Here is a 21,810-nt window from a genome sequence, read left to right as displayed (position 1 = left end):
TGAATAAATACATATGGTAAACTATCAGAAATCCAGCGATTCCATGACTGGGAGATGATTTTAAGGTCAAAAAATGTTCTGTTGATATAGCAGAATATAACACCGAAGATGAAGGAACGCAATTCATGTTTTTTTTAATTATTTACTTCACTAGCATAATAATAATAATAATAATAATATCACATCGAACGTATGCCAAAAATCATTTTAAATTGTATAAATTATTTTGGTAACATCGACTATATTTTCAAAGACGATTTACAGCAGAAAATAGTACTGTAATGTAGGTTTAAAACAATGTTCATATTAATAGTAAATATCACTGCATAACAGAGTAACAAATAATAGACTTTTTCCCATGGGTTTTATTTGTTTTACAGCAGAAATGAACATTTTTTGTCAATTGGACCACTGAATCAGACATTCTATGCTTGTTGAGTGTTAAACGTTTTCTGTATCTTTCCCTTATATTCAATATTATAATTCTATTATAATTCTATCTTCGTTGTGTCTGCCAGCACTAACAAGGGGTCCTGGTAAGAGAAAGGAATCTTGATATCTATGTGTGCATGCATACGTGTTGGGGTGTGTATTGATGTCAGCTGATTTTTTTAGTGATTTGTGCTGGAGTTTCACTTACCAGTCTACTCTGTATGTAACAAACTAGTTGTGTTTGTGTGTCTGAATTTTAGAGTTTGAGTTTTGCACCATGTCTTTGCCTACAGGGAAACAGTACCTATGTAAATACATGTCACCACTGGGGCTATGTGTGACACAGAACAGCTGACCCTTTAATGTGTCTGACAACCTGGCCCAACCAGACTGTAAAATAATTTGATTCTCAAAGCATTAAAAGATGTTATTGAGTTAGTTAACTGCCTCCATTGAACAAAATAAGCATTTAAACAACGCTAAAAAGGGCCATGGGTATTATTTTGTTTATTGGACTCACCTTCATGTTTAATGGCATTGATATTGAATGGTGGTCAACTTCCAGCACAAGACACACGTTTGTGTGTGCATCATGTGATCGCTCTCTCCAGTTTCATACCCCTAAGCACCGTGACAACCGATTTGTGTGACAACCAATACCAGCCTCCTGTACACACCAAACCAGTATTCTCAGCACCGGTAGCTGTGTACACTGGTATGTTTGCACTGTCTAGTATTTTATTTACAGTTCTGCAGCAGGATTTGAATCTTTTTTCTTTGTCTTTGTTGATGGTAAAAGTCAAGCACAGAAATGACATTGGGGCAAAAGTCTGAAACACATTTTGAAAAGTGATTGCATAGTGACAGAAGTGTCAAAGTTGGGAAGGTTTGCAAAGTGTGGTCAAAGCTGTCTGTAGCATTGGATAATGCATTGGATAATCCAATGCATTGGATAATGTAATTTACAGTGCCCAGTTGAAACTGCAAACTTACAACTTTTCACGCCACTTTATTACATGCACCATGGTATTTGCTCTGGATAAAGGTGTCTGCTAAATGGCAATACTGAAATGTAATGTAACTGAATTAATTTACAATTTATTGTTTTTTTGGTTTTTTTTTATTTGTTTTTTAATAAGCCCACAATTTTGTACGCTTTGTGCCATCTTGTGGTTCCCACATGCAGTGCAACCCACTCTCAGCAGTGAGATGTAAACGTTGTTTGATGTGTACAATCTGACTCACCTTACAGGCCAGAGTTAATACAAACTTTCATTCAAAAGGAAACTGAGGAGGATTTGATTTGGTTGCTGCAGAGGAATTAACAATGTCAACTACACAAGCTTTTTCATGGCAGAACAGAAGACCGCATATAGAAGAGCTTACTTTTACTCTGACACTTCAAATTATTTTTTGCACATAGTTTTGGTCATGCATGAGCTCACCAGGATTTCAGTTGATAGCAAAAGTTGGTAGTCAGTTTACACTGTTATTTGCGGCATGTTGATGTTGAGACACAGCTGCCACTGACTGAACATCAGAAATCAAAACACACGTATTTTCACATGCTTCTTCCTCTGAGTTCACTTCTACCTGATACAATGGGGCTATTCGCTTATGTGCTTCATGTAAAAGGATCACCCTGTTAAGGGGGTGCCCACACTGACAATATTACACTGTCCACAAATGCGAGGGCAGAGCTGTTTGGCCGGAAGTCTGTCTGTGGACGAGAAACTCGGGAGGGTTTTCCTCCTCAGATTTCCGTGGAGATTAACTCCAGCGCTTCGTACTGACACATCATTTTGACGTGAGCGCTGTGTCACGTGAATCTCACAGGGGAATGCAACCGCTGAAGAGCCGGCTTCCAGGGCTCTGCCTTTGACTGCTGTTAACTGTGAGGCCCCTTTCAGCAGGATGCAGTCAGAGGCACTAATGAAATATCTGTGATGACTGTGTGAGAGGGGAAGTAGGACAGAGATGAGCCTGCCTGCATGGCAGTACATGTTGCATATTACATACGGCATATTTGATATCTGCATAGTTCTCTTCAAACGTACGATTTATGTTGCAAAATGCTCCAAGATACATTTCATATACAACGGAATACATGTACATTTTTGTCAGAAAAATAAGCTTTTGTGGCCAATTTAAAACACTTACTTATACATATAAATGTGCTTCTATACTGCAAGACAGTTTTTTTTTCATGACTGCAGTCTGAAAACAGTGTGCCATCCAGGCAAAGCTTGGGCCCGGGCCAAATGGCTTGGGCCTTGGTGTAGAATGTTACCGCACATGACTCAGCATCGCCCCCTGCTGGACATCAGACAGGAGCAGTGAGGGAGACTTCATAAAGAACAATGGAGAGAGATGTCTATGCCTGTAGGTGGACATGGGACATCACCGTGGGGCAGGCAGCTGAAGCCCAGAGGTAGCTGTTCCCTCACCAAGAAGTGATGTCCTACCTGAAGTGTTTTGGGCAGTCGCTAGGAACTTTTTTTCCGGTTAGCGTAACCATGACGATGTTGGCCAAAGCACCACACAATTAAATAGACAAAAGGAGACAGTGGTTCAAAAAAAATGTACTAAAAAGAAAAACACAAACCAGAATTGGCCTGAACACAGCCACAGCAAAGTCAACTACTGAAAAGTCAGCTCTGCTCCCCAGTCACACCTATATTTACCTACTGCCAATTAATCCAGGTTTGTTCTTTAACAAAAAAAAACTGTTCCAGGCACTGACAACTACAAAATTACACAATTACAATTAGACAATGACAATTACAACAATTTACCTGTTAGATGTGAAGCTGATGGAATAATCTGTTTGTTGTTAATGTAGTAAATGGAAAAATACATGTATCACTAACAAGACAGAATAGGTCAAGGTGGAAACCTTTATTGAGAATCCAGAAAAGTATGTTTTTATGTTATACAAACAGCTTTCCATAACCCTCATCCCTCATGCACCTCATATACTGTACCTCCTGATGTGGCTTCACATACCCCTGGGGGCCCAGGTACCACTTATTCAGACCTGCTGATCTAAAGCATTCATTTAGGAAGACAGCCTCTTAAATCATGAGTCTTATAGCTCAGTTCTTGGGCAGCCTTGTCCAGATTTGTTTTTTTTTTTGCTCCAACTTTGATATCTACCCAACTCACTTGATCATTTTCCATGTTCTGTTTTTTTTTTTTACATTTGTGTAGTGATGCTTGGATCTCCCCTGTTTCAGTGGAAACATTTTATGGCCCCATTACTAAGCAAATCCTTCATTTTAATGATTCTTTCAATAAATTGTCAGCAATTCCATTTTTACTACACAGTATTTGTTTGCTCCTGATTAAGTCCCCTGACTACTGTTAAACATCATGGCAAGCAGCAAGATTACTTCAGCTCCAATGAACTCAGTGCGATGACATGTGGTCTCCTCTGTGAACTGAAAAAATGCTGCAATGGTGGACCTAAGGTTTCCCAGCTGGGCAAAGCTCAAGACTTCCCTTTGTTCCACAACTGGACGCATAATTGGTAATATTTCAAGCCAGGTAGTACCGGCAGAGATATGACACTGAAGGGAGGGGAGGGAAAATGATTCTGCACATCACACTTTAAGATTATACTTGTGCCCTGTGTGCTCAAGAGTTATTTTCGTGCAGATAGGTAATTAAAAGGAAAAAAAAAAACAAGAAACACTGTCCCAGGACCTGAGACTGATAGCTCTGCTGCTTCAGGTGAAAAGTAGAACACTACTGTATAACCAAGCGTTAGGAGCAATGACATTTCTGGACCAGTAGATGGCAGTATTCGGTTACAAAATGATATGGCAGTTACAAGCAGGCTAGAGAGAATGTTTGGAGGTTTAAAATGTATACATTAAATGAGAAAACCCCAATGTCCAACATTACTCCGCAGGTATGCTAACATTTGTTGACCATCACTGTTTTAGCAGATGCAAGCTTCCCTTTCATTTTTTACTTCATCCTGAAAACAGATTTAAAAAAATATCAGTCAGATATATTATCTTCTGATTAGAGATTCAGTTACATTTGCATATTATTCTACATCAGTGGCAAGGGCGCCATGATTTAAGAGTAGTGTGAAGGTGATTATTAGTGGATGTTCTTGGACATTAAAACTTTCACTTAGATCTGAGGTCAGGCACTAAACACTCAAGTAGCGGACAGATTTATCTCCCACCTGTTATCCTCAGCTTGACCTTAAACAGACCAGTTTATGCTGTGAAATGGTAGAGACTGGCTGTCTTTAATCAAGGAGGTATATGATACTCCTTGCTATGAGGAGAGCCATGATCAGGTGGAAATCCTGGAGACACTGGAGTCTCCAGAGTGTCTCGCCCTGTGACACTCAAACAAATTTCTGTGGCAGATGTGGTCTTACTGCGAAAAAGGCATATTTTCTGTGTGCAACATCAGCTATTTCACAAAATCCATAGAGTTCACAGGAGCTCTCCCTCAGGACTACAAGAAGGGGAGGGATATTGCCAAATGTATGGGAGTTTTGAAAAAATTCATTTGGAAGGTTTCACAGGAAAAAAGCACAGGATTTAATTGGATATGGGAGAATTTAAAGGAGGTACCAGGGTGAATTCTTCTTCTTCTTCTTCTTCAAAAAAAAGAAAATCCCACATTGAAGTCAGTTGAATATGGGGGATTTTAAAACATATTTTAAGAGATAAAAATGACAGGCATCTGACAGCATGGCTCTGGGGAGAGCTCCTGGGTTTGCTTTGCAGCTCAGCCATGGGCGGGGGTCTCAGCTCGTGTGGCAGCTGTTGGAATTCACAAGGGCCCTATCTCCTCGCGCGTGGGATTCCAGTTATATTTAATCCGACCTTGCCTGTCTGCGCAACTGGGTATCTGTGAAATGCGCTCACTACCTCTGATGTCAGGCTTATCAGGAAATATGTCTTTGAAATGCAACTCACTGGCAGAGCTTAGCCTACAACACAGAGGAGATAAGTGGGGCGAAAAATGTGTTTAAGGTAGTTATCAGCAACTACAATTTTAATAGAATGAATATAGCTCGTCTGCCTTTTAATGGTGATCAATAATTATTTCTCTACTGTAATGTCATTGAGTGAATAAAAGGTGAATGAGAAAAGTCTGGGATAGCCATAGTTTGTTTGCTAAATTAGATACTGCGGTTTTGATTCCGGCAGGGATACCGAACCTTGCTTCTCTTTACATAAAAGGCGCTGTTTATGTCTTTGCAGCAAACGCACTCAATATCGAGCAATATTTTTGTGCAAGATCGTTTGTCGGTGCACATTCTCACGTCTTGGCCTCAAATTATTTACTGCTCGGCGCCTGCGCGGGCAGCCTGAGTCACGCGAAAGCCTCCTCACTCCCAACACATCCCTCCACCGGGGGAAAAACAATATTAAGACTTTTCATTGGTATGGGGAGACCGAGAAAGCCTTGTTCGTGCGATTTTCAAATAAACAACGCGTATGATAAATTAAAATCGACGCGGTGAGAGCACAATTGCGCTCCAAAGGTTTTTTTCAGTGGAGGAGAAGTTAGTGTGGAGGGGTTGGGGATTATTTTGCGTGTGCGGCAGCGGAAGGGGATTGCAGAGGGAGGGGGCGTGAGGTGTCCAAGATGGCGGCGCCCTGTGGAGTGCAGCTACTCTGATAGGTAAACAGGTCCATTTAATTAATGTATTACAAAATGTTATAACCCCTTTCGTGTTCAGTGACGCCCTCAGTGCACATTCTGTGACTCGAATGTGCCGCGTTCTTTCACCGCTGACAAAAATGATACTTTTTAAGTTTTTATATTTCCTTCTGTTGTCGCAGACTGAAACGGGTAGCAGGCAAAAAAATTGCTTTAGCTCGCTAACTAAATAAAACTCACACGTTGTTAGATAGCCATATTGGATAAATGTTATTTTTAATGGAGATTAACTTGGTCTGTTTTGCTAATCGGATGTAAGCGAAGTCTGTCCATTGTTCTCGGAGTTGTTTACGCCAGTGTTCGTTCAGTGAGCTAGCGCAGTAAACAGGGTTTTTTTGCTAACCTAGTCTAGCGAGATAGTTAACGTTAGCTAAATCAGATTCGCGCAAACAACAACCATTAAAGGCGTCACAACTGACTTAATTAGCTTGCTAAATGAGCAAAATGAAGCGTGTAAATTCGCTAATATGCTCATAATACATTGGACTTAGTCAGATAACTGGCTAGCTGGGATAGTTAGCTATGGCTTTTTAGCCATACAGGTGACTGGCTAACGTTAGCTAGTTTGTAAAATGCTTCCAAGTAGCTCTCTGGCTAACTAAGATTCTCCATATATTTGACAACTGACGATAGCAGGCTAACTAGCTAATTTTGTTACTTGATATGAGGCTTGCATGAAATCGTGACTTGAATGTATCATGAATCTAACCAGCCAGCTGGCTAGCTAGCCAACCGGCCATTTGTTTAATAAAAATGTCTCAACTGTAAGCGTAGATCAAGCCAATACAGTTTCTTTAACTAACAAGCCAGATATCCTGATATTTTCTCAAACCATAAACAGGAAAAAACCGACTTGCTACCTAATAAGTCGTCCGGCTAGGCAGCTAAGTCAGCTAGCTTCCCAGCCAGCAAAGCACAACAAGTTAGCCTTAGCTTGCTAGTTACAGTGTTTCTGGCTACCTGTGGGGGTAAAACTTCTCTGCCGTTTAAGAACAGGTAACTGGGTACCTGGATATCAGAGCCCAACGTTTTTCCATGTGCAGCCAAGTGATAAATGAATGGCAAGCGTTCGCCGCTTTCATGGTGTTGCATCATTTGTAGCTAGCTAGCTAGTGGGGTGGCTAGCCAAGTAAGCTGCGCCGCGACCGGATCGATCACACTTCTTCTCATCTTTAGACGGTGATTGAACCGCACTGAAGGCCACGGTACTTTCGGCGAGGCCAGTGATCCTACAGCTGCAGAAGAGATCTGAATGGCAAATGCTTTATAGCAAGCAAACTAGCTATCGTGCTGCGGTCCCTCGCTGAACTCTGGTTTAGGTCCCGGGACAACCCTGAGTGCAGATGTGGTGTAATTTACTGTTTGTTGTGACAAACCCCAAAAGTGCGATTCGCACGGCCCCTGCGTGTGTTTCTGTGGCCTCTGGGATCATCCCGTGTTGTGTGACATTATTATGAACCGCTTCTGCGCAGGGAAGCGGCATGTCCAGTGTGTACATTACACTAAAGCTGTGGTCATATTAAATAGTTTTTATTTTTAGAGTATTTCTAGCAGGAAGACTAAATAGCTTCCCGGAGCTGGTGTGGGTCACTTACTGCTGGTGCAACTCCTGCCTCTGCTACACGACTTTTCGACAGTCTGTGCGTCCAGATCGCGTATGCTGCAAATTCATGCTGGCACACGCATTGTCTCAGTGACGCGATTTAAAGCCCGTAAATTGATTCCTGGCTTGGATGGACCTAGCTGGTGAAACTGCCGTTGATTCCCAGGAATTTCCTGTAAAATACGTGCTGATGCGTATTTTTTCTTCAGCGGAGAAGGCAGAGCTTCTCTGTAACTGGACCAGACTCGAGCCCAGGAAGGAACTAGATGAGGTGATGGGCATCAGTGTGACGTGTAGAGTGTTAGTGAAGTATATACGGTTTTGGGTTGGAATCGTTGTACTTTAGAGCAAGGTACAGTATTTGAACCGACTTGCTTCAGCAAACAGTTTTGTGAAAGGATAACATTTAAAATATCAGCGATGCAAGTCGCTCTGGATGAGGGTGTTGCCTAAGCAAACAAATTATATCAGTTAACTTTACAGCATCTGCAAAAACCAGTTTGAGGAGAAGGTTTATGTTAAAGCCCTTTCATCTGTGACACTGAGCATGTGAACATTTTGCAGATAACTTTCATATAAAGAAAGACATCTTTTTTATTTACTTTACTTTTTGTGTGAACTTCATTTTTTACACTTAAAAGCATTAAGCTCAAGAGTTCACTGGTTATCCTGAATTGGATTGAGGGTTAGGCTCCTGCTAAACTTGACCTGACTGTTAATAATTGTAATTCTGATCCAAATGGTTTGAGCGCAGTGTGACTAACGGCTATGTGACAAATTAAATTACTACCATCAAGTGGTATTTTCTGAAATTAGCAATTGGCTGTTGAAGCTTTGATATAATGTCTGTTTTGCACATGTGTGTGCGTTTGTGTGTTTGCTCTTCTTTTTTGTCTGGGCAGGAACTCTGTACCTGATTACCATTGGTTCTAATCCCCTGTGAGGCACTTCATACCTTTAAACCAGGACTTTCCCTCCTGCCCTACATTAAAACATCTGCTCTTGCCAGTGGGTTAACAAATGCATGAGATTTGTAAGTTGTTCTGACAATTGGTTTCTAATTTCTGCCAACCAAATATACAGCGTAACATTCTGTACAGTTGGTGCTAGTCAGCAGTAAATGGATTTTGTGTAGCGTTTCATCGCTGCGTTTCAGGCTTAGCTGTAGTTACTTTAAAGACTCCGGTGCAAGACTTGTTTTTAAGTTCTGCTTTGTGGCATTAAAAGAAGTTGAGCACCCTTTTTATACAATGTAATGTCAGAATGCCAGTATAGCAGTTAATGTCAGTTGGTCTTGGATTACATCATGACAGTTACAGCGAGTTATATAAATGTGTAGGTCTCTATTCATTGCTTTCTATTCGTCTATAAATTAAAATTTTGAATTTTTTGAATTTTTTTGAAAAAAAGTTTTTCTGAATTAAAATCGCAAGATGTACTAAGGAGAATTTGAATGACATACATGCATACATCATGTGAAATGATTGATAGACAGGCTGTGGTCAATGTCCATTACATATTTGTTTTTCTCATTACGTTTGCGGAAGGATATTTTTGGGGTGGGAGTTGCCTGGGCCACAAACACTGTTAGATATTTATGGCCGGTCAATCGAGTTTATCTGTATTGACTGCTGCTTTGAGCAGTAGGGGGTTACAACCAGATGGGTCCCTGTGTTTTATAGGCACAGATACCTCTTGTTAATGACACCGTTTGTTTATTTGCAGATAAAATCTATTGTATTATGCAGTGCATTTTTATTTTCTTTTTAAAACTGTAAACTCTAATATCTACTTACGTTTTTAAATGATCATTTTTCATTTGCAATATGTAAGTAGGTGGCTTATGTTCACCTAGCAAACTGTTGGCTTAGAGGCCAGCTAGATAACATTTGGTATTTAGATACTGATTATCTCATGCTTTTAAGAGCTAGTAAGCTAACATTAGATAACTAGCTTATTGTAATTGCTCTCCTCCATGGGAGGACCTTGAGTGGTGAGGACCTAATGGCTAGGTCTGCATCTCAGAGACTGCATACTTAGGACAAGAACAAGGGAGATTTTGCAGCCATGCAATAGCCATTGGCTAGTAGTGTTCGAGTTAAATTCAGTATGGATATTAAATAAGAACTGCACAAAATGTGCTCACCTGGAGCATCAGCTGGCCTTATGCATAAACAGCGGGGCTAAATAGATTGAAAGGTTTTGAAAATGTGGGTGTCCACACAGGTAATGTATGGGTATGTAGAGAAGGTGCCTTGCAGTGTGGTTTTGAGTTGTAGAGATTAGCTATTAACGTGTGTGCCTCTGATTTATTCTCCCGGTAATGGGCTGAATGTCACTTCCTTTGTGTAACTTCAGTTCAAAACAGTCACTGTAATGAACTTCGAAGTGTGCTGTTCACAAATTTCGGGGGTAGGAGTGGGGGTGATGTCAGTGAATTCCTGCAGGTCTGTGCAGCCCCATTCTAAAATGCGATGTAACCTTGAGTGTGGAACCTGTTTTACAACTGCAACTTCCTCTCTGTCGTGCCCCCCCCCAGCGGTGCCTGGAGACTGTACAGGCGGGTGGCCCTGGGACCCCCCCCGGCAGGGCAGCAAGCTGTGAGAGTGACGAAAGTGACCCCCCCTCCTCCCCCCTCCCCGGCCCCTGAGCCTGGGACAGACGCCCCTCGACTCCATGGCTCGGGAGCAGCCCAACGTGGGGGAACTCCTCCCACTCCTCGAATCCTCGGACCTGCGCCAGCTGGATGAGATCAAGGCTCTCATTAATGAGCAGCTCAGCACAGGTCAGGGCTCTCTTAAACTCTCTTCAGCTGTGCTTCAGGGTAAAGCCGTGTTCACAGACCCAGTTAAACTTTGCTGCAGCACAAAGAGCCCTGTATGCAAACCCTGTTTAACTTTGCTTCACCACAGAGCTGTACGTACAAACCCAGTTAACCTTTGCTTCAGCACAGAGCTGTACGTACAAACCCAGTTAACCTTTGCTTCAGCACAGAGCTGTAGGTACAGGCCCTGTTTAACTTTGCTTCAGCACAGAGCCATGTGTATAAACCCAGTTAACCTTTGCTTCACCACAGAGCTGTACGTACAAACCCAGTTAACCTTTGCTTCAGCACAGAGCCCTGTACACAAGCCCTGTTCAACCCTGTCCTTGACTCGGTTATAAAGGGCAGTATTCCGCCCAGAAGTAGTTTGCTCCTAAACTCTGCTCACCATGACACCAACCAGGGCTTCACCCTCCACTCTTCACCTGAACTTGTGCAAGCAGCCCAACCCACTACCTTGTTGAATTTGGCAGAGACCCATCTGGTCTGTATTCAGTTCAGGTGGCAGCTGTACTGCAGTCTGTGATATCTCAGTGGCAGTGTATCACAGAGGCCAGTATAAAGGCCCTCTTAAGAAATATGTTTGGTTCAATTGTTGACCAGTTGTTTTTAATAACTTACCTGAAATGAGGAAATAGATTTTGTTGTAATGTGTGTGTGGCTGTTTCTCTTCCTGTGTGTGTCTCTGTGTGTGTTTTTGTGTGTGTGCATATGGATGTCTGTGTCTCTTCTTGTGTGTCTTCCTCCATGTGTGTCTGTCTGTGTGTGTGTGTGTGTGTGTGTGTGTGTCTTTCGCTCTCACGTGTTTATGGGGTAGAGCGCGGCTCTGTGCTGCTGAACAGTCTGGTGGATTATTACCTGGAGACCAACTCCACCGAGGCCATGCAAATCCTAACCTCCGTGAGGGAGCCCCACGACAAGGTGAGTGACACCAGGCAGCAGCCAATCCCCACCCCCCTCTCCAAAGCCACGCCTCCACATGTGCTTTCAAGGGTTTTCATGGACCCCACCAGTCCGTATCTCCTGGGTCAGGCAACCTAGGGGGAATATGGATCTGTATGGGTGCCCGGATGGCCAAAACTGCTGCACTGAGGTCCCGGAGAGCAGAGTGTCTCCTTAACAGACCTCCTGTCCCTTCTGTGTTCACCCCCTCTCGCTCTCTTCATTCGTCTTTGTCCACACCACCTTTCCTGTGGGGTGAGAAATAGGATGCACTCTGTAGTTTTGATGTGACGGGTTTTGTGCCTGCACTTTTTAAAAAAAAAAAAAAAAAAGAAAAAACTTAAATGTTCTCCTTAGCGACAATAGCAGCTGTGTTGTGTGACAGTTTAATGTGCGCAGCTTGACATTTCCTGTTGTTTAGGAACCGTTGTAGGGAGCAGGGGAGGCATCGGGGGTGTGGATGCACAATTACACACTGTGTGTTAATGAACCCTCACTGCCAGGCAGGGGTAGAGCAGTGGTGTCTGTTACAGTGAGCTCACAAAGGCCCTGAGAGATGACGGACAGCTGGTGCCCCGCCTCCTGGCTCGTTTGTGTGTCTCTGAGATTCATACTGGCAATCTGAGAGGTGCATGTGTGTGAAGCCCTGTAACCAAGCCCCTCTTACCAGATTATATACATTTAAATGCCAGTTCATGTGTGATGCTGTACAATGTCAGAACCAAGCCACCACAGCACATATTCCAGATGGTTTGTTGTGAAAATGCATAATAAACATAAATTTGTGCTGAAATACAGCCCTTAACTTTGATTGTCAAAGTGAATGCAAGTGTTATTTGTACAAACAGAAAACTAGGTTTTGTTGTTTGTCTTTGATTGTTTTTGGGAAGAGGAAATCTAACACTTGCATTTAGTCGCAGTTAATGACGGATGCTTGAACCCAGGCTGTAGTCTTGGTCATTCAGAACATCGATGGATGGTAGGTCAGACCATGTGAGGTGCAATGTCACCGTCTTATATAAAGTGACTGCCGTGATCCAGCCCCCTGTTGAATGATGTGTTTCTGCCCCCCCCCCACCCGAAACAGCACCTCCTGGATAAGCTGAACGAGTGCATGGTCAGACAGGCCAGCCGGCTGCCCACTCTCACCCTGCTGGGTCACGTTGTCCGCAAGCAGCCCTCCTGGATCCACAAGATCGCCCGCTTCCCCCTGCTCCTCTCGCTGCTCAAATGCCTCAAGGTATGCCCCCCCCCCCCCCACCCAATGCCTCTTGCACCTCTTCCCCCAACTTACTTCACGGGGCTGTGTTTCCACTCAAACCCCTTCACATTACGTTACGTTAAAATACTGTCATTTAGCAGTCGCTCTTATCCAGAGCGACTTACATAGGTTATAATCTTCATGTTGTCTGTTTATATAGTTGAATATTTACTGAGGCAGTTCTGGGTTAAGTACCTTGCCCAGGGGTACAGCAACAGTTCCCCAGCTGGGAATCAAACCAGCAGCCTCTCATTTCTGAGCACTGCTCCTTACCAACACGCTACACTGCCAATCCTCCCTTCAGTGAGTTGTTTGCCTGCCTGTCTGTCTGTCTGTCTGACCTCCCCCCCACCCCACCCCCCTTCTTTACAGACGGACACAGACGTCGTGGTGCTCATAACTGGAGTCCTGGTGTTGATCATCCTGCTACCCATGATCCCTCAGGCCGGCAAGCAGCACCTGTACGAGTTCTTCGACATCTTCGGCCGCCTGGCCGCCTGGAACCTGAAACACCCAGGTGAGCCACCTGGGCGGGATGGTGTGGCTGCGTTTCTGTAACCTGCTGCTTTAATGTGTCAGTGCTTTCTTCTGCTGCCCGTGACTGCCTCATACGTTTTCATGCTCTTTGCCTTGCCTGCAAAGCTGTTTGAGAAATATCTGTATTTAAAGGCTGCCATACGAATGTATCTGTACTGGTCAGCCCTCCGAGCCGAGGTATCAGTGATGCAGGAAATGGGGGATCTGATCGAGTCTGTTTTCCCCTCCTATTGGTCAAGAGGTCACTTTTAGAAGAGCCTGATTGGCTGTTGTGGGGGAAGTGTGAGTCTGCAATGCTGATGGGTGTTTGTGGATTTATGTGGCCAGGTCAAGTGTCGGAGGTGTACCTGATCCACCTGCACGCCAGCGTGTACTCGCTCTTCCACCGGCTCTACGGCATGTACCCCTGCAACTTCGTCTCCTACCTGCGCTCCCACTACAGCATGAAGGAGAACATGAGCACCTTCGAGGAGGTGGTCAAGGTAAGCGTGGCGTCCCGTGGCGACCCTCTCACAAGGGCTCTGGAAACGGAAGGAAGTAGGATATCGATACCCAGGATGTTGTCGTCTCGGGAAGACAGGTGGTCATCATCTTGCGTTCACCGTGTATTCAGGTGCATGCTTTCTTTGTCTGGCGTGCGGAGTGAAATCGCTCTTGTGTGTCTGTCTTTTTCAGCCTATGCTGGAGCACGTGCGGATTCACCCGGAATTAGTGACTGGAACCAAGGACCATGAGCTGGACCCCACCAGGCAAGTCGGACCTCCCCCCCCCAGACACCCCCTTACCCCCACAACCCCAACCCATGAAAACCCTTGAAGCCCTGGACAGCAGTCTGAGCTGGAAGGCTTGTCTTCTCCTCCCCTCACCGCAGGTGGAAGAAGTTTGAGATCCACGACATCGTCATCGAATGTGCCAAAGTGTCACTCGACCCCAAGGAGGCATCCTGTGAGGAGGGCTACTCCAGCATGCCCGAGCACTACTCCGCCCACCTGCAGCTCCGCCCCCTGGAGTGCGCTGCCAGCCCCTACACCGACTTCCACAGCAGCTACGGTCAGTGCCTAACCGTCCCCTTCTCTGATTGGCCGACAGGAGGTCATATGGTGATTCACATCGGTTCGGCCATTTCAGAAAGCTTCACCTGATTGATTTGGTCGATTGGTGCAGTGAAGGTGCTTGGGAAGTTTAAGAGCTTATTGACAGGCAGAAAGTGGAATCGAGTGATGAATGATTTATTCTCCTGCAAAGCCAAACTGTTCTTTCTGAGTTGCGGCTGACGGAAAGGTCTTCTCGGAAAACAGTGCTGTTGCAGAACCCTTCGGAACTGAGTAGATGAGGTTAATCATGTTTTTTTACAATCTCAATTCTGTGATGTTTTTTTTTTTCTGCTTCAGATCGATGTCGGACTGTCTGACCGCAGTCTGACCGCGGCACAAGGTCATGAGGGGCCGTGCTAATGAGATCTGTTCAGGGCCCATTAAAACCTTACTCAAAAACCGTACCACACATCCCTTTTCCCTCACGGCAGAAGAGCCCAGTCCTGGGCGCTGTGTGATGTCAGGGTGATGGGTTGCTATGGGGACCGTGCCTGGCCGAGAGGGGGAGATTATGGGGAGGTTATGGTGCTGGTGCTTGTGAGCGTGTCTGTAACGTGCAGTTGGGCTCCTCTTTTCTGGTCTTCTACAGGAAGCTCCTCCTCCACGCCGTTCTACACGCCACGCCAGCCGCTGCCCCTGCCCCCGCCCCCGCTCTCAGGGACACAGCCCCCCCACCGCAGCCCCCAGACCTCCCAGCGCCAGGTAAGCCCCCGCACCCCCGCGCCCTCCGCCCCGTCACGGGGAGTGCTGTCAATCACTGACTCATGAACCAATGGGAACGCTTTGATCTCCAAAGCAAAACATTATGACTGGTACAAATCGGTAAGGGGCTCATGAAGCCACGGTCTTACATCATCATCTTCCTTAGGGGTACATCAATCTCAGTTCTCATTTTTACTGAAAATGCATTGTCTGATAATGTGGATACAGATTTCACACTGTGTTGATGTGACAGTGAATCAGGTGTTTTTTGTTTTCTCTTGCCCCAGTGCTTTATTTGCTTTATGATTTAGGAGGGTAAGGTTCTGCGCAGTGTGTAGTCCCATGCGAGCGGTGGTGTCATACTGACGGATTCCCGTTGAGCTGCTTTCAGTGTCGCAGCCTGTGTTGGAGTATGCAGGTGGAGTCCCTTTAACGAAATCTTGGCACTCCTAAACTTGAGTTAACCTCACCAGCAAACACACACCGCAAAAACAACTGCGTGCCTCCATTCAGCCTGGCATTCGGCTAAAAAAAGACTGCTTAGCGTCCACAAAGGAAGGAGGAGGGGGAACCAACAAAAACGAGGTACACCGAGGTCCCCAATTCAGCGCCCCCCCTGCTCCCGCACCCCGCGCCTGGTAAACATGCTTCTGTTTGTTTACCCCTCCACTGGTGCTCTTCCGGAGGGTTGTTTATGCATGATGGAGTGGGGGGGGGGGGGGGGCTGCTTTATTAGTAAATCACCCAATCCTAACCCCCCCCCCCCCCCATGTGTGAGAGGCCTGAATAGGCTCCTTGTGTTGCACAGCCTGGGCTGCTGGAGGGGAGAGAGGAGGAGAGAGGAGGAGAGGAGCTGAGTCATCTCGGGTGGGCGTGCTGCCGCCGCTGCTGCCTCTGCCTGCAGAACAACACGCCACCCTGACGCGGGTTGCCTGGCGATGGGGCTGACGCGCTCGCTCACCCCCTTTGTCTCCCTCACTCCTCCCCCCCCCCCCCCCCCCCCTTTTCCCGTGGGGTCCCGTCGTCCTCCTCAGCCCCTGAGAGGTTTCCTGGGGTCACCCTCGGGACCGTCCCGGGGGGGTACGGTTGCACCCGCGTCCCAGTCATACGCTCTCCAGAGCCTGTTTATTTAGCTGAAACTTGTGACTCTTTTCCGTTTTTTCAAAGCTTTTAATTGTCTGTCAGAGGAAGTGAGTGGGAAAACAGTGGGAAACGGCAGGCGGGTTTTTATGTCCATCCGAGCGCAGAGAGGAGGAGGAGCACAGACAGGTCTACGGAAATGCTGCTACGGTGTATTACTACAGTATACTACCGCAGAAGCGTGACTACAGTATTAGTGTTGGTGAGATTGGGAGACCGCTGCAGTAGACTGGCCCTTCTCCTGCCTTTTCCCGGTCTGCAGGACACTTCTCCAAGCAACACTCTTACAGTTATGAAAAATGCAAACGTACGTTTTAATCGGTAGTTTATTGCAGTATTACATTTAATATGGAAAAGGTGGTCGTGTTTGTGTCAGGAATAAAGCTTCCCTTTGCTTACCAGTCAGATGTCCCCATTTGCAGGGGTCTCCAGAATGCATCGTCCGTGAATGACCTTCCTCAGGCCGAACGCTTCAGCACATATCCAGGCTGTGGTAGCTGCCCTGCGTGCGGGTGGCAGTCATGGAGAGGAGAGCCAGCTCAGCTCGGCTCTGTCCTGGGTGACCTCCGCCTGGCTCTCCTCAGGCCGCCGCCCCTCTCAGAGCCGGGAAGGGGAGCGGGTGAAACGGGGGGGGCGGTTGGTACGATCAGGCTGGCAGAGGGGCTGATGGGAAAGCAGGCCACTGTGCATATGCAGGAGCAGGACTGAATGGCCCCATGGCCCCTCTCTCTCTCTCTCTCTCTCTCTCTCTCTCTCTCTCTCTCGCTCTCTGTCTGTCTGTCTCTCCCTCTCTCCCTCTCTCCCTCTCTCTCTCTCTCTATCTCTCTGTCTCTGTCTCTCTCTCTCACGGTCGCTCTCTCTTTCTCCCTCTCTCTCTCTCTCTCTCTCTCTCTCTCTCACGGTCGCTCTCTCTTTCTCCCTCTCTCTCTCTCTCTCTCTCTCTCTCTCTCTCTCTGTCTCACTGTACGTCTGCTCCATCTTGCCCACAGGCCCTGACCTTTGACCTCAGCTCCTCCGGCGGGGGGAAGGATCCTGTCTGGAGCCCCTCCTTCGTCTGCGGCATGAACACGCCCCCCTCCTCGCGGGGCATCTCGCCCACCAACGCCCCCGAGCTATCCCAGAGTGCCTCTCACTTTCCCGGCCGCGTCCACAGCACACCCGGTGAGCCAGAGCCGTGGGTCGCCCCGCGCCCTGTGCCCCAAACCCCGCCTCGATCGGCCGAGTGCTGGTAGCACTACTTGCTTTTTTCCCCACAATATTCTCACTCACTGAGCCTGTGTGTGTGGTTATTACAGGAGCTTGTGGTGTGTGTGTGTGTGTGTGTGTGTGTGTGTGTGTGTGTGTGTGTGTGTGTGTGGGGTTACTGCAGGAGCTTAGTGGTGTGTGTGTGTGTGCGCGCATGTGGGGTTACTGCAGGAGCTTAGTGGTGTGTGTGTGTGAGAGACAGTGTGTGTGTGTGGGTACTGTAGGAGTGGAGCTTAACTTTATTTTCTGTGTTCCTTTGGCAGCGGGAGGGAAAGGGACGCCTTCCTCCAGCACCCCGGCGGCCTCGTCCCCCCACCCCACCCTCTCTGAAGAGTTTGTGCACATCTCCCTCCCCTCCAACACCGCCAGCCCCCCTCGCAAGGTACCAGCGTCACTGGGCGTGGCCGTGTGTGTTTCTCTGTGTGTGTAAGGGAGTTTTTACATGTCCCGTCGGTATTGTTTCTGTGTTTGTGTGTGTGTGTGTGTGTGTGTGTGTGTGTGTGTGTGTATGTTCATGTGCATGCATTTGTGTGTAATGTTGAGTGTGCTTGGTGGTTTATCAGCTTCTCAGTTTAGCAGCAGCACACTGATGCCAGGGTTTGCGTTGCAGGATGGCAGACCTGCAGAGTCCTCCAAGCCTTGCCTGGTGAGACAGGAGCCAATCAGAGAGCTAGAGAAAGGCAGCAGTGTGGAGGCCAACAACAGAGGTGAGCAGTGAAGCCAGTTACAGTGAAGCTCATTATAGAGAGATTCCCAGTAGCTGAGCGTGTTACAGAGAGATACTCCCAGCAGCTGAGTGTGTTACAGAGAGAGATACTCCCAGTAGCTGAGTGTGTTACAGAGACAGATACTCCCAGCAGCTGAGTGTGTTACAGAGACAGATACTCCCAGCAGCTGAGTGTGTTACAGAGACAGATACTCCCAGCAGCTGAGTGTGTTACAGAGACAGATACTCCCAGCAGCTGAGTGTGTTACAGAGACATACTCCCAGCAACTGAGTGTGTTACAGAGACAGATACTCCCAGCAACTGAGTGTGTTACAGAGACATACTCCCAGCAACTGAGTGTGTTACAGAGACAGATACTCCCAGCAACTGAGTGTGTTACAGAGACATACTCCCAGCAACTGAGTGTGTTACAGAGACAGATACTCCCAGCAACTGAGTGTGTTACAGAGACATACTCCCAGCAACTGAGTGTGTTACAGAGACAGATACTCCCAGCAACTGAGTGTGTTACAGAGACATACTCCCAGCAACTGAGTGTGTTACAGAGAGACTCCCAGCAACAGAGAACATTACAGTGGAAAACAAACCCAGGGAAAGTGTTTGATCAGACATGCAAAGCCTGAATATTTCATCGTTATGAAACGTCATCTGTTTGTTATGTATTTAGCCGATATGTCCAAACAAATGTTTTTCTGGGAATTTCTTTCTCTCACACTTCTTGAATTGTCCCAGGAAACTTTAAGTGTAATTTGGAGTAAAAATGTAAAATAATACTACTGGGATGAATTAGTGATGATTTTTGAAGTGAAATATCTCTGGGGAACTTTCATGCTCCAAATGTGACATCTGGTTCATTAATTAAGATGCTAGAATGACGTTGCTCGGGTGACGCATCAGTGCTGACCAATGGGGTGCTTTCCCCTCCCCTACTCTTACCTTACTCCTCCAATCAGGTATCATCTGTGAGAATGTGACCATGACCCTGACGGAGCTGTCGGTCTACATCAAAGAGCAGGAGCTGGAGCTGCAACAGAGGACAGAGACGGAGCGAGAGGGTGAGGGTGGGGGCGGGAGGGGGGCACAGGGGTGCTATGGGGACATCTGAAGGGGCCATGTGCCTGCTGAGATTGGTCATAGCAATAGACAAAAATATGTTCTCGCCTCACCAATATGCACCTTCTTTATTCTGAGGCGTTATAGTGCCGCCCCTCTGGTGGCGAGCAGTGGTAGTGCAGCTGTCTGACGGCCCCCCTCATCCCCGATTCCCCCAGACGCCCTCGCAGAGGAGCTGCGGAAGATCACCGAGGACAAGCTGGAGCCCTCCGTCCAGCGGGGGTTCGACTCGCCCTTCTACCGCACCACCGAGACCCTGACAGGCAACCAGGAGAAGCCGTCGCCCGCCCGAGACCCCCACAACGCGGCATCCACGCCCGACAAAGCGGAGGGGCTGCCGGGGGGGGTGTTCACCCCCATTGACTACCCGGCGACGGAGCGGTACCCCCGCAGCCCCACCGCGGCCGAGGAGGAGGGGGGCGCCGTGCTGGGCAAGTTCGGCCTCTTCTCCCCGAGCCCCTGCAAGGCCCCCGCGCTGCCCTACGACTGCCTGTTCGACCTGGCGCTGCCCAAGGCCGCCACCCTGTTCGTGGGCCGCAGGACCGCCGAGGCGGTGCGGAAGGTCAGGGAGGAGCTGCGATTGGTGGAGGACAGGGAGGCGGAGCTGGATGCGGAGCGGGAGGGGGCGGCGTCCATGTCCCCCCTGGAGGTGCTGGATCGCCTCATTCAGCAGGGGAGCGACCTGCACCACAAAGTGCTGAAGAGGTGAGGCACCACCGGAAAAGAACCACAGCCCGCTTAACGAGGAAAAGCCTCTCCACTGATACACCCATTCTGGCAGGGTATCCCACCAGAGGCACAGACGCCGCAGTGTTTTCAGCATCTGTAAACGTAACAGACTTTATTTTCACCAGTGAGGCGTTTAGCTGGATTTGTGAGCAGTGTGCATGTTTGTGCAAGGGGGATGACATGCTTTTCACACGCACTTCTCTGCGTTCAAACTGAGTGGTTTACGTGGTGATGATTAATATTAGCATTGTTATGGTTAGCGGTGGTAGTTATATGAGATGGGAGAGTTAGGTTGTTGGGTTTGGTTGTGAGAGTCCCGTTCGTGTCTGGGACTCCGGTTTGGGAAGGCTCGGTGCGTGGCAGTGGGACGGGGGCCAGGCCCGGCCGGGGCTGGGGGCCAGGGCTGTTCACAGGCATGCCTGTGTGGATTGCTCGCAGCTTTTTGGAACAACCGCAGGCATTGTGCGGGCCCCTCCCACGCCCGCCGCCGGCCCGGCCGTAAAAACAACGGAGGCGGCGGTGTTGGCGGTGTCAGCGCTCCGTCCGGGACAATCGCTTCCTTTGCTCCCTCCGTTTTCCCCCCTCCTTTTCCCACCGTGTTTTCCAGCCAGGCCGGAGTGCCGTGCGTGATTCGCTTTAGGGAGGTAATCGAATAAGACGGGGGGGTGTGGGGGTGTGGTGGGGGGGAGCACGCGGAGGGAGGTGTGTCAGCTGCTGGGACTCCTTTTCACCAGGCCCCGGACTGAACCATCTGGATGGCGGTGCGGGGGGGGGGGGGGGGGGGGGGGGCGTGCGTTTGGTCTGTCCCATTGTTGCACGTGTCTCCCAGACCTCAGCTGAACTTCCCATGTGTTTGCTCTCTTACAGATTACCTTTGCCAAGCAAGTCGGCTGACTGGACACACTTTGGAGGTAAACAGCAGGGCTTTAAAGCGCAGCTACTGACAGGGAGAAAGGGCCTCGTGAATGTTCTGCATACATATACTGGACACTTGCGTGTAACATATGTATTTTAGGAATCATTCGCTGGTGCTGTCTGGAATCATATGCCACTGCAGCCAAAGCATGGAATTCAGAGTTGTCTTTCTTAAATTGCATAGAAAAGATGCAGATTTTTGAAGTGAGTTTTGTACATAATTAGTTATACTGGTAACACGTGTGTGTATACCATACAGAGAATAACATGAATCGCTACTTTTTCATATTTTTTATTTTGACTGTCTTGATGAAGAGCAGAAAATTCCCACTGGAGAAATACAGTGGCAGTTGGTCAGTATAGTTTATGGGGTCAGCTGAGAATTATTTATTTAGCTCGTTTAGCCTGTTAATTTATGCATTGTGATTTGTGTGTGTGTGCATATGTAAATTGTTTGTGTATATGTATGTTACGTGAATAGAGACACACTTATTGAGTATCAATCTGTATTTATTCTAGTAGATAAATTTGTTATAATCCTGAACATGGAGTTTGATCTCCAGAGCTCTGCTTTTCTGTTAAGCATTTGGAATTTGAATGAGAATCTTCCAAAACGCAGGAGAAATTTAGGAAGCTGCTGAAATCCATTTTAATCGGGTGAATTTTCCCCCCGGTGGAGTAAGCTTTCTTTAACAATATCCAGCAGCATACAAAGGATAAAAAGATTTGCATGTCCAGGCTGCCGAGTTGCAGCTCTGGATAAGTTCAAAACGAACTGAATAGAATTACGCAAGTTATGTAAGTTATACAAGTGCATGTATTCCTGATGGTGTGAAATGGACTCCCTG

General features: G+C 47.2%; 1 protein-coding gene across 3 annotated transcripts in view; it reads left to right on the top strand.

The window, feature by feature from the left end:
- The first annotated feature begins 6,012 nt into the window (after positions 1-6,012).
- tsc1b (TSC complex subunit 1b) overlaps positions 6,013-21,810 on the top strand; it is a 24,217-nt gene continuing 8,419 nt past the window's right edge. For 2 of the 3 annotated variants that reach the window (XM_036528782.1, XM_036528779.1), the window contains exons 1-16: positions 6,035-6,090; positions 8,635-8,765; positions 10,272-10,517; positions 11,374-11,477; positions 12,586-12,738; positions 13,132-13,276; positions 13,624-13,778; positions 13,972-14,045; positions 14,168-14,346; positions 14,980-15,092; positions 17,222-17,393; positions 17,741-17,859; positions 18,088-18,184; positions 19,159-19,260; positions 19,477-20,023; positions 20,915-20,958. In XM_036528782.1, the coding sequence (XP_036384675.1) occupies positions 10,409-10,517; positions 11,374-11,477; positions 12,586-12,738; positions 13,132-13,276; positions 13,624-13,778; positions 13,972-14,045; positions 14,168-14,346; positions 14,980-15,092; positions 17,222-17,393; positions 17,741-17,859; positions 18,088-18,184; positions 19,159-19,260; positions 19,477-20,023; positions 20,915-20,958 (2,113 nt within the window). In that variant the 5' untranslated portion in view covers positions 6,035-6,090; positions 8,635-8,765; positions 10,272-10,408. Of the gene's footprint in view, positions 6,091-8,634; positions 8,766-10,271; positions 10,518-11,373; positions 11,478-12,585; positions 12,739-13,131; positions 13,277-13,623; positions 13,779-13,971; positions 14,046-14,167; positions 14,347-14,979; positions 15,093-17,221; positions 17,394-17,740; positions 17,860-18,087; positions 18,185-19,158; positions 19,261-19,476; positions 20,024-20,914; positions 20,959-21,810 lie in introns of all 3 variants that reach the window. The other variant, XM_036528780.1, reaches the window with a different exon arrangement.

This window comes from Megalops cyprinoides, chromosome 5 (assembly GCF_013368585.1).
Source record: "Megalops cyprinoides isolate fMegCyp1 chromosome 5, fMegCyp1.pri, whole genome shotgun sequence".
In the NCBI taxonomy this organism is placed as follows: Eukaryota; Metazoa; Chordata; class Actinopteri; order Elopiformes; family Megalopidae; genus Megalops; species Megalops cyprinoides.
The sequence above is the reverse complement of the archived record's forward strand: the minus strand, read 5'-3'. Positions and strand labels throughout refer to the sequence as shown.